This window comes from Triticum dicoccoides, chromosome 2A, assembly GCF_002162155.2.
Source record: "Triticum dicoccoides isolate Atlit2015 ecotype Zavitan chromosome 2A, WEW_v2.0, whole genome shotgun sequence".
NCBI lineage: Eukaryota > Viridiplantae > Streptophyta > Magnoliopsida > Poales > Poaceae > Triticum > Triticum dicoccoides.
In genome coordinates this window covers 784,733,958-784,746,475 of record NC_041382.1, presented here as the reverse complement: position 1 = coordinate 784,746,475, position 12,518 = coordinate 784,733,958, and the positions used below count along the sequence as shown (strand labels likewise).

General features: G+C 48.0%; 1 protein-coding gene and 1 pseudogene across 1 annotated transcript; both read right to left on the bottom strand.

Annotated features, from left to right (window-relative positions):
- Positions 1 to 1,831, bottom strand: part of LOC119358486 — a 7,052-nt pseudogene extending 5,221 nt beyond the window's left edge.
- Positions 1,832 to 4,854: 3,023 nt separating this feature from the next.
- On the bottom strand, positions 4,855 to 5,775 carry LOC119358485 (transmembrane protein 45A-like). Its single transcript, XM_037625006.1, has 2 exons — positions 5,438 to 5,775; positions 4,855 to 5,371 (listed from the first exon to the last, which is right to left on the bottom strand). Exons 1-2 carry the CDS (start codon positions 5,773 to 5,775, stop codon positions 4,855 to 4,857), a joined length of 855 nt encoding a protein of 284 aa, XP_037480903.1.
- Positions 5,776 to 12,518: the final 6,743 nt, after the last annotated feature.

The window sequence follows — 12,518 nt, the reverse complement described above, 5'->3', positions numbered from 1 at the left end:
TTTCAGGTGGGTGGGGCCCCTTCCTTCCAAAAATGCTACACACACGGACTCCCACCTCACGGACTTTACGGACCTGCTGAGTTGTCCTGTTTTAATTTGTCTAATTAATCGCGCCCCCCTGATTTTAACTGGTGGGCTGGGTGCCCAGGCCCGTAAACCCCCCGTAACTCTCCGTCGATGTAGCAAAGCCGTCCTTCCTCCTCCTTCTTCAATACTAATTACCCACGTTGCACTTTACATAAAACACGTAACATTATTTACGTAAGTATAGCATTGCCTGTGATCTTCCGAGCAAAAGCTCACGCTGTCTGACGCACCCGTGTGCCACATGTAAAGATTAAGAAAAGACATTTCAATAAAGAAGCTTCTCCAACATTTATTCCGAATTTGCATCTACCAATTGATCGCGCAATACATAGACTACAACAACAATTGTTGAGATCCGCCGGGACTGACAAGTACAACGTAACACAACCGGCGCCTATGCATGCACCTAATAAGCACCTTCTTCGTCGGCCATGGGCGGCATGGAGGAGCAGCAGCACTTCTTGAAGGCCTCCATGGTGCGGCGGAAGAGAGGCACATAGGCGTCCACGCTCCCATCACCCTCGTAGGACTGCACGATATACATGAATCCATCCACCGGCACGTTGCTGTACCCGGGCAAGAAGAAGAAGGGCCGGCTGCCGCCCAAGTCCATCTCGTAGAACGGGATCCCCAGCAGGCTGTCCACCTCCACGTTCGGGCTCAGCCTTACCTCCAGCGAGTCCGCCGCCGGCACCAGCTGCTCCTTCTCCACCTCCCCGGAGCTCGCGAAATCGATGAACGACCTGAAGTAGGAGTCGTCCATGCGGGCCACCTCCCGGGAAACGAGCTCCACGGCGTCCCGGAACGGCCGGCCCACCAGGTCCTGCACGGTGGTCGTCGGCCACGCCCAGAGCACCACGTTGCCCGTGTACCCAGCGGGCACCCGCGGGCCGCTCATCCGCGTCCGCCCGTTAACGGCGATGCGCATCCTGGTGGTCGCGCCCGCGTCCAGCCCGCGCGCCTTGGTGATGCACCGCCAGAGATGCGCCGCCAGGCACTGCAGCGTGGTGCACGGTCTGGCGGCGCCCTCCGACGCCCTCGACTTGAGCGCCATGATCCACTCTCGGCTGAAGTGCACCCTGTGTATCAGCACCGCCTCATCGCCGGCGTGGGCTCCCGACTTGTCGCCGTGAGACTTGAACTCGTTGCCGCGGTGGTCGAACTCGATCCGCAGCGGGTTCCGTGGCGCGAATTGTGACGTCCGGTCGTGCACCGGGACAGGGCTGATGGCGACGCCGCGGGTGGCCTGCCCCCATGCGAACAAGAAAGTCCAGATGGCGTGCCCATCGGCCACCTTGTGATGCATGCTGACGCCAATGATGATGGAGCCGCACCGGAACCGCGTGACCTGGGCCAGCAGCAGCTCGTCGGCGCCGTGGCAGCTCGGGAACATGCTAAGCAGCTTGTCCCCCGTGGTTAGCAGCATGAGGCTGCTGGCGAGCTCGGCGTCGGCCGTCGCCTCGACGAACCGCGCGCCAGCGTCGTCGAGCACGATGGCACGGTTGCCATCGGCGTCCACGCCGAGCCGCCCGGCCCACTCGCGGTACTCGGCCAGCGCCTTGGCAAGCCCCGCCACGAGGACGTCGTTGACCGGCGCGGGCGGGTGGAAGGCGCACAGGCCGGTGACGTACTCGTCGTAGCTCACCTCGTCAAATACGCTGAGTGGGACGACGTCGGTGGAGGGGCCGCCGCGGTCACCGTAGTCAGGTTTCACGGGCATGGACGAGTGCACAGTGACCTCCATTATGTGATTTTACCTGGCCGGCCAGCCGGCGTTTGGGAGCTCAAAATAGACGAGCTTGCTCTTGGATGGAGAGAACGTACAGCCTGCTTTTGGTTTGTTCTCCGGAGTGGAGCAGTAGGGAAGGGATACATATATATCTATTTAGTTGAGGTCTCCAATTAAAGCGGGATCATCTATCTGATTTTGGCCGAGTCAACAATTTGTAAAGTTCTCTCACTCAATATTTTATAATAGAAACTATGTTTTCTAAAAAAAAAATAATGTCACAATTAATTCAGGACTTCAATTTGAATTTTGGTCATCCGATTTAGACCAGGTCAACAATTTCTTTTCTCAAAGAGCTCCTCTTCCATTCCCTTGAGGTATTAAATTTTGAATTTGGTTCACAAGTTTGATCTTTATAAAATCAATCAACAACAACTGGGCTATAAAAACTTATCAATCCTTCGCACCATCTAGAAAAAGAAACGCCGCCATGTGATACTCTAGCACCAATATAGTACATGCAGCCATTGACATGAATTTTTTGCCAAATAAATATGAATTGATTAGCGGATAACAAAGAAACACACCGTGAAAGGCCAAAATAATCACCGCATTATAAATAAAAATAAAATAACTGCATCATCTTGCCCACCCGCCAAACTACATATTTCATTAGTTTCAAAATATAAGGGGTATTAGTTTTTGGGAAGTCAAATTTCTTTAACTTTAACCAAGTTCAGAGCCAAAAATATTGACATCCACGATATAAAAAAAACTGGAAATTCATTTCATGATGAATCTAATGATACCGATTTGATATTATGAATTTTGATATGCTTATCTACAAATATGATCAAACGTTGAGATGTCTAAATTTTAAAATTAGTAATACACCTTATAATTTGTACATAGTGAGTAATTTTGTTAAGAAACCCAACAACAACGACAGCGCGGCAAAGCGCGCCCAACCATTCTAGTAATTAAGTTAATAGCTCCATACAAGTTTTTCCATGGAGCACCACCTTTTCTTATAACGAGGGGGCTCTCTCCAATTTCATTTAACAGAAATCATCAAGTTTTACAAACTACTAAACAAAAACGAGAAAAATTCATAGCCTACAACACCCTAAACTATGGCAAACTTAACCATGATTCACTAATGAAATCCACCTGGAATTTCATATCATCTTCAGCAGGCAAAGAGAAGCAATCTTTGAGACATTGCTTATAAGACCAAAGGTTTTAGCTATTATGGTTATAAACAGTTCAACGATAACTATAGAACAACAGAAAGGCTATGAGCAACTTTTTCTTCTCCATAAGACCTTGCAATAAAGCTCCATCGCTGAATTCTGAGCACACCAAAAAGGCAACCTTGCACTGCGCAAAACACATCACTTTGTTCTAGCACTTCTACGCACCTTTCAACTTTCTTCATTTTCCCGCTTTTTCTGGAAAACACTCCAATCACTTAGCCATCTAGCGATCATATTAACAGGGACACAAGGGTTAGTACTTTTAGCATTGTTAAAACAGTATTTTTTTTCTAATTTTCCAAATGTTCCAGAAGACCATAGCTACTCTTGTAAAGATCAGATGTTTATCATCAACTCCAAATCTATCCAAGTGTTGAGCAAAGCATCAGCATTATAAGGAATATCAATCAAATTGAAAGCACATTTTATAATATTTCACAACATTCTGGCTAAGGAGCATTTCATGAAGAGATGGTACCTTACTCAGACCAAAAATGAATTAATGTGTTTGTCCCGGATACTTGGGTTGGCTGACAACTAGCCACGGTACGTCAGCTAACCATTACGATCTGGTCGCCAAATAAGTAGGTACGACTAGTCATGTCATATATAAATAAAGCCGATGTAATAACATGTATCGTAGCTAGCTATAAGGAAGTACTAGTCTGTTAAGACATGGTGTACATTTTACTCTCGATTTTTGGAGCCTGTTCTACAGCCGGCTGTAAATCTACAACCCACCTCTCTTCTCTATACTCGTCTCTCTCTTTCAACTCAATAAAAAATAATATTTAAATTGTTATGGCCCGCTTAGATCACCATATTATACTTGCACTTTGTTTCGTACACCAAATCCAAAAGGAAGAACTTCAGCCTTTACCTTGGGGTTTGCGCCTGTGTGTGCTGATGACTGTGTTGTGGTTATCCCTCTTGTAAGATAAATCCTCTGTGCTGCTGGTTTGGCCTTGATTTTTGTCACTAGTTTTTAGCTCTTGCTAGGTTGCCTGCAAGCGGTGCATGCGGCAGGAGGGTATTGCGATCATATACTCAACTAAGATCTGGACATGCAAGATGAACAAACCCAAGCGACAGAACTTCTGGACAGGAGAATCAAAAGGAAATATAACCACAATATTCTCCAGTTCAATGGTGGAATGAGTCGAGTCCAAAATAATTTACTTAGTCGCCAGTCAAGTAATTAAATATATACACTTGTCCAGATGCTGCGATCCAGCCTGTAGTTCTTGAACAGCCCGCCCATTCATTTCTGGCATGTACGTCGAGCATGTATAGCATGTTGTCATGTCATTTACTCCCTCCGTTCCCAAATACTATAAGTTTTTTCTAGAAATTCTAATAAATGACTACATACGAAGCAAAATGAATAAATCTACACTCTAAAATATGTTTACATACATCTGTATGTTATAGTCCATTTAAAATGTCTAAAAAAACTTATATTTAGAAACGGAGGGAGTATAAACAAAGCCGATGTGATATCAGCATGTATAGTAGTATTAGCTAGTTATAAGAAAATACTACTCTATTAATATATGGCGTAGATTTTACTATTATACAGTTTTTTGGATCCTCTTCTACAGCCCGCCGTAAATCTACATCCCACTTCTTTTCTCTATACTCGTCTCTCTCTTCCAGCTCAATAAAAAAATATTTAAATTTTTATAACCCGTTTATATCATCTTATTATACTTGCTCTCTGTTTCGTACACCAAATCCAAAAGGAAGAACTTCAGCAGCATTGCCCACTAAATCTTGCGCTCCTCAGCGGCTGCATTCAATATCGCCGACGTGCCTGTCGTTCGTTGTCGTTGTCAGGTCCGGGTGCCCAAACCTCGCCGTGGCGAAGCTGTAGCACCCGAGTACATACACAAACACAAGGAACACGAGTCCGAATAGCTGCAAGTTTGCCAGCTGCTCGGCACGCTCCAGCACGGCGCCGTCGGGGCACTCGACGTGGGCGTCGGCGCCAGGGGCGGCGAAGCTGCGGGCACAACCAGCGGGGAGCGTAGGACCGTAGAGAGTGAACCCAGTCTGGAAAAACCACATACCCTGGACCGCGATGAGGGCGCCGGTGCCTAGGTCGGCAGGGAAGCTGGTTGGCAGGAGCGCACCGAGGACAATGGCTGCGACACAGAGGCCGATGAGGAGGAGGAGGAGGCGGTGGTAGTAGGCCTCCAAGCCAACGTGGGTGGTGGAGTGGAAGTAGAAGAGCATGAACTCCGACGTGAAAGCGGTTGCAAACACCTGGCCCAGTGCGGTGTCCGACAGCGGCAGGTACCTGCACTGATTTCCATTGCTGAGAGCTTATGCCACCTCGAATAGTGTACCAAGATGACTAACTGACCTCGTCGTGTGGGAGAGGAGGGCCAGCGCGCCGAAGAGGAAGAACATGAGGAGCATGCCGGCGTGCTCGAGGCCGTTGAGGTGCGCCGGGTCGACCCCGCGGCCGGTGAGGACGCGGAGCGGGTTGGAGTAGAAGAGCTCCATGCACATGTCCAGGAAGGCGCCCCCGGTCACCACGTACAGCTCCAGGAGCCGCGGCCCCGCTGAGAAGGGGCTCCAGGCACGGATGCGGAACGCCGGCGGGTCGGCGGCGAAGCGTGCGATGGACGCCCACACCCGCCACAGGCCCACCGCCAGCAGCAGCGAGCCCGGCAGTGCGTGCCCCACGAAGTCCCCCATCGACGGACGATCACTGCGATGACTAGTTGGGGTCCTCAAACTGCCGTCCTTGATCCGCTCCGGGTGGGATGAATCAATTAATCCAGTCCTTCAATCTCCTCGCCCACCTCGGAGAAAGCAGCAAGAAGTCTAATCCTCGAGCAGTGCAACGAATGGAGAGGAGGCGAAGATAACAAAGCTACCCGTGGCCATGGACTAGCCACACTGGGAGTGACATCGAGTCCAACTCAATAAATTTACTTATGTGGTAATGAATTAATAAGGAGAAATATAGTTGTAATAACTTAGCTAGTTATTATAACATCACATGTCCCAACGCAATATGAGTCTATAATCTAATAAATGAATATTTGCATGTTATCACACTTAAGTTAGGCTGGTCATAGTGGGAGTAACATAGGTAGTAACATAGATGCCACATAAGCAAAATTGGTGATGTGGCAAGTAGTTAATGAGGAGAGAGGCAAATAGAGTAACATAATATGTTACCATCACATAGCGGTTTTCAATGCATAATGAGTCTACAAAGTAATAAATGAAGGCAACTATGTTACCACACCTATGACACTACCCACTATGAAGGTAGCAACATAGACTAGTAACATATGTATGTTACTAGTCTAAGTTACTCTCCACTATGACCAGCCTTACTACCCACTATGAAGGTAGTAACATAGTCTAGAGATATGCGTATGTTATTAGTGTATATTACTCTCCACTGTGGCTAGTCTGATTTGGTTTCACGTGTGTACAATAAGAGCATCTTCAACAGCCGCCCGACGCGCGGCGCACTAAAAACTACTTTGCAGTGCGTCCATCGCATGGTTTGGTGCGACGGACAGCGCTGACTCCAGCAACCGCGCTAAAATTTAGAGTGCGCACGTAGCTCCAGCAAGCGCGCTAAAATGCAGCACGCGCTCACACGAATACTCTGGACTAGGTTGCATAGATATAACATAAACGGTACATAGTTCATTATAGCATCGATAAAACGATACATATATATTTTACATAGTTCATAGCATAGATAGATAAAACTACGGTGCAACTACATAAAAACTACAGTGCAACTACATAATTAAAACTACAATGCAAGTACATAATAAAAACTACGGTGTAACTAGATAAAAACTATGATGCAACTGCAACTACTCCGGGTTGTCCTCGTCATCATCATCCTTGCTGGTGTTGTCCGAAGTATCGAGCCAAATGTCCTCCCAACAAAGATCATTATCCTCAAAGATCGACTCCCTACCTGCTTCAACGATATCACACTGCGATATGGCCAGTGCCTTCTGCCGATGCCTGTCCGCCCGCTACGCGCGGCGCCTTGCCGTCCTCTTCGCCCAGTAGGCGCGCTCGTTGGCGACGTCCTCCGGGTGGCGTCGGCGCCACTCTGCCATGGCTCGCTCGTCCTGCTCGACGATGAGGAGGCGGCGTTGCCGCTGACGATGCTCCTCACGGTCCTGGACCGTGATAAGACAAGGCAGAGGGGCGACGGCCTGCACCTGCTCGCGCGTGTAGACGTCGCGAAAGTTTATCTGCCACGGAAGCCTCTCGAGGCGCCACGCCGCCGCGTCGTACGCGCGGGCGGCCTCGTGCACGGTCTCGAATGTGCCGAGGCCGAGCCGAACATCGCCAGACCGGATCTCGGCGTAGTAGGTGCCGTCGAGGTGCTCGCGGACGCCACGGTAGCTAGACCATCCCCGGCGGCGCGGCGGCATGGTGGCGCGTCATGGCGGGGTGAGGAAGCAGAGAGCAAGCAGCAGAGGGAGCGGGGTGAGCGCGCTTGGCAGTGTGGAGGTCGCCTGGCGAGCGCCGCAATTTATAGACGCGCCGGATCTGCCGCCTTTTCTCGCATGGGCAATCGTTTCCCGCGCGCTAGTTTGCCGCAACCGGTGAGGCGCGCGAAAAACGTCCCCCACGCGCTAAAGTGATAGTTTACCGCGCGCGTATTTTTTGACGCTGTTGTTGGAGATGCTCTAAGAACCAAAGCTTTAAATAACACACTAATTAAGCCTCTTGGCGGCGTCTCGGCTCAAAAGCTATGAAACGCCGGCTATAGTGTGATAAGCCTCATTTAGCATTTCAGTATAAATCGATAAAAATGAACAATAAAAGAACTACTTGCTCTACAAAAGAACTAGTATTGTAGATACTTAGATACAGCAGAATCAGGAGCATTCGTTCATTGAAATATAGCAGAATTGCAAGCCCAAATATCTATGAAGAGAGGCTAGCATTTACTAGGATGCTGTTTTTGTAAGAGCATAGGGTTACAAAGTGATGAAGATCCAGCAACAGTCTGGTTCTTGCAAGCTACAAAGATGCTCATCAGGATTACTTGCAATCTGGTTTCTGCAAGCTACAAAGATTTTTAGAATTACTACTTATCTAGTAGTGCTAATGTTGAAAAGAGGTTATGAATTAGTCCAGACTCTACATACACGTGATGGACATTGCACTACCGGAATCGAGATATACGCCGAGTGCCACGGACACGGCAAAGGGCCTATCCACGCCGGCAAAGCCTTTGCCGAGTGCTACACTCGACAGAAGCCACCCGACATACACCTCTCAGGCAGACAGGAATTTGCCGAGAGCCACGGTACAGGCACTCGGCAAAGACTATGCTGAGAGCCAAACAATACAACTCGGCAAAATAAAGTGACTTTCGCGTCGGCTGGTTCCGTCAGTTGTTTACCGAGAATGGCTCTCGGCAAAGATGCCACAACCAACCGCCAGCACATGGCACTTTGCCGAGAGTGGCTCTCGGCAAACCTGCCATAGCCAATTACCAGCGTGCCACTTTGCCGAGAGCTGCTCTCGGCAAAGATCTGTTCCCAGACAACTTTTTACCGCTTTCCCCCGAATCCTTGCTGCAAAAATATATACACAATATGTTGTGAACGCGGTATTTCAAAAAATTTCCTACAATCACGCAAGATCTATCTAGAAGATGCATGGCAACGAGAGTGGGAGAGTATGTCTACGTACCCTCGTAGACCGAAAGGGGAAGCGTTATGAAACGCGGTTGATGCAGTCGAACGTCTTTGCGATCCAACCGATCAAGTACCGAACGCACGGCACCTCCACGATCTGCACACGTTCAGCTCGGTGACGCCTGCCGTACTCTTGATCCAGTTGAGGCCGAGGGAGAGTTTTGTCAGCACGACGGCGTGATGATAGTGATGATGAAGTTACCGATGCAGGGCACTACAACGATATGACCGAGGTGGAATTCTGTGAAGGGGGGCACCGCACACGGCTAAAACAATCAATTTGTGTGTCTATGGGGTGCCCCCCTACCCCGTATATAAAGAGGTGGAGGAGGGGGCCGGCTGGCCACCTTGGGTGCGCCCCCAAGGAGGGAATCCTACTCCTACTATGAGTAGGATTCCCCCATTTACCAGTCCTACTAGGAGGGGGAAGGAAGGGGGAGAGGGGAGGAAGGAAAGGGGGGCCGGCCCCCCTCCCAATTCGAATTGGGCTTGGGGGGGGGGCTCGCCTTGGCCTTCTCCTCTCTCTTCCACTAAAGCCCATGTAGGCTATTAAGCCCGGGAGGTTCCGGTAACCTCCCGAAACTCCGGTAAATGCCCAAACTCATTCGAAACCATTCCGGTGTCCAAACATAACCTTTCAATATATCTTCATGTCTCGACCATTTCGAGACTCCTCATCATGTCCGCGATCACATCCGGGACGCCGGACTACCTTCGGTACATCAAAACACATAAACTCATAATACCGATTGATTTCTACCTTCTTGATTTCTTATCCATCCTTTGCATATTATAGTTTATCACGAAGCTCTTGTAGCTTGGTGGCAGTGATTGAAGAACTCTGTCAATGACACTATCATCGGGAAGATTAACTCCCAGCTGAGTCAAGTGGTTGTCGTACCTAGACATTCTGAGTATGTGTTCACTGATAGAACTATTCTCCTCCATTTTGCAGCTGTAGAACTTATTGGAGACTTCATATCTCTCAACCCGGGCATTTTATTGAAATATTAACTTCAACTCGTGGAACATCTCATATGCTCCATGACGTTCAAAACGTCGTTGAGGTCCCGGTTCTAAGTCGTAAAGCATGGCACACTAAACTATCGAGTAGACATCAGCTTTGCTCCGCCACACGTACTTAACGTTGTCAGCAGCATCTGCAGCAAGCTTGTCACCCAGCGGTGCTTTCAGAACGTAATTCTTCTGTGCAGCAATGAGGATAATCCTCAAGTTACGGATCCAGTCCGTGCGATTGCTACCATCATCTTTCAACTTAGCTTTCTCTAGGAACGCATTAAAATTCAACGGAACAACAGCACGGGCCATATATCTACAACAACACAGACATGCAAAATACTATCATGTACTAAGTTCATGATAAATTAAAGTTCAATTAATCATATTACTTAAGAACCCCCACTTAGATAGACATCCCTCTAATCATCTAAGTGATCACGTGATCCATATCAACTAAACCATGGCAGATCATCACATGAGATGGAGTAGTTTTCAATGGTGAACATTACTATGTTGATCATTTCTAATATATGATTCATGCTCAACCTTTCGGTCTCAGTGTTCCGAGGCCATATATGCATATGCTAGGCTCGTCAAGTTTAACCAGAGTATTTTGCTTGTGCAAAACTGGCTTGCACCCGTTGTATGTGAAGGTAGAGCTTATCACATCCGATCATCACGTGATGTCTCGGCACAACGAACTTTCGCAACGGTGCATACTCAGAGAGAACACTTATACCTTGAAATTTAGTGAGAGATCATCTTACAATGCTACCGCCGTACTAAGCAAAATAAGATACATAACGGATAAACATCACATACAATCAATATAAGTGATATGATATAGCCATCATCATCTTGTGCCTTTGATCTCCATCTCCAAAGCACCGTCATGATCACCATCGTCACCGGCTTGACACCTTGATCTCCATTGTAGCATCGTTGTCGTCTCGCCAACTATTGCTTCCACGACTATCTCTACCGCTTAGTGATAACGTAAAGCAATTACATGGCGATTGCATTTCATACAATAAAGCGACAACCATATGGCGTCTGCTAGTTGCCGATAACTGTGTTACAAAACATGATCATCTCATACAACAATTTATATAATCATGTCTTGACCATATCACATCACAACATGCCCTGCAAAAACAAGTTAGACGTCATCTACTTTGTTGTTGCAAGTTTTACGTGGCTGCTATGGGCTTAGAAAGAACCGTTCTTACCTATGCATCAAAAACCACAATACGGTATAGTGATTGCTTTTTGATCTTCAGAAAGAACCCTGTTCATTGAATCCAATGCAACTAAAGTTGGAGAAACAGACACCCACTAGCCACCTGTGTGTGAAGCACATCGGTAGAACTAGTCTCGCGTAAGCGTACGCGTAATGTCGGTCTGAGCTACTTCATCCAACAATACCGCTGAACCAAGAGTCAACTAGTGACGGCAAGCAATATGTATATACCCACGCCCACAGCTCCTTTGCGTTCTACTCGTGCATATAACATCTACGTATAGACCTGGCTCTGATACCACTGTTGGGGAATGCAGTATTTCAAAAACTTTCCTACGATCACGCAAGATCTATCTAGGAGATCCATAGCAACGAGAGGGGGATAGTATGTCTACGTACCCTCGTAGACCGAAGGCAGAAGCGTTATGAAACGCGGTTGATGTAGTCGAACGTCTTCGTGATCCAATCGATCAAGTTCCGAACGCATGGCACCTCCGCGATCTGCACACGTTCGACTCGGTGACGTCTCTCGTACTCTTGATCCAGTTGAGGCCGAGGGAGAGTTTCGTCAGGACGAAGTGATGACGATGATGATGAAGTTACCGACATAGGGCTTCGCCTAGGATTCCCCCCTTTCCTAGTCCTACTAGGATGGGGAAGGAAGGGAGAGAGGGAAGGAAGGAAAGGGGGGCCGCCGCCTCCCAATTCGAATTTGGCTTGGAGGGCGCGCCCCTCCTCTTGGCCTTCTCCTCTCTCTTCCACTAAAGCCCATGTAGGCCCATTAAGCCCCCAGGGGGTTCCGGTAATCTCCCGGTACTCCAGTAAATGCCCAAACTCATCCGAAACAATTCCGTGTACAAACATAACCTTCCAATATATCAATCTTCATGTCTCGACCATTTCGAGACTCCTCATCATGTCTGTGATCACATCCAGGACACCGTACTACCTTCAGTACATCGAAACACATAAACTCATAATACCGATCGTCATTGAACGTTAAGCGTGCGGACCCAACGGGTTCGAGAATTATGTAGACATGACCGAGACTCACTTCCGGTCAATAACCAATAGCGGAACCTGGATGCTCATATTGGTTCCTACATATTCTAAGAAGATCTTTATCGGTCAAACCGCATAACAACATACGTTGTTGCCTTTGTCATCGGTATGTTACTTGCCCGAGATTCGATCGTCGGTATCTCAATACCTAGTTCAATCTCGTTACCGGCAAGTCTCTTTACTTGTTCCGTAATGCATCATCCCGCAACTAACTCATTAGTCACATTGCTTGCAAGGATTATAGTGATGTGCATTACCGAGAGGGCCCAGAGATACCTCTCCAATGCACAGAGTGACAAATCCTAATCTCGATCTATGCCAACTCAACAAACACCATCGGAGACACCTGTAGAGCATCTTTATAGTCACACAGTTATGTTGTGACGTTTGATATCACACTAAGTGTTCCTCCGGTATTT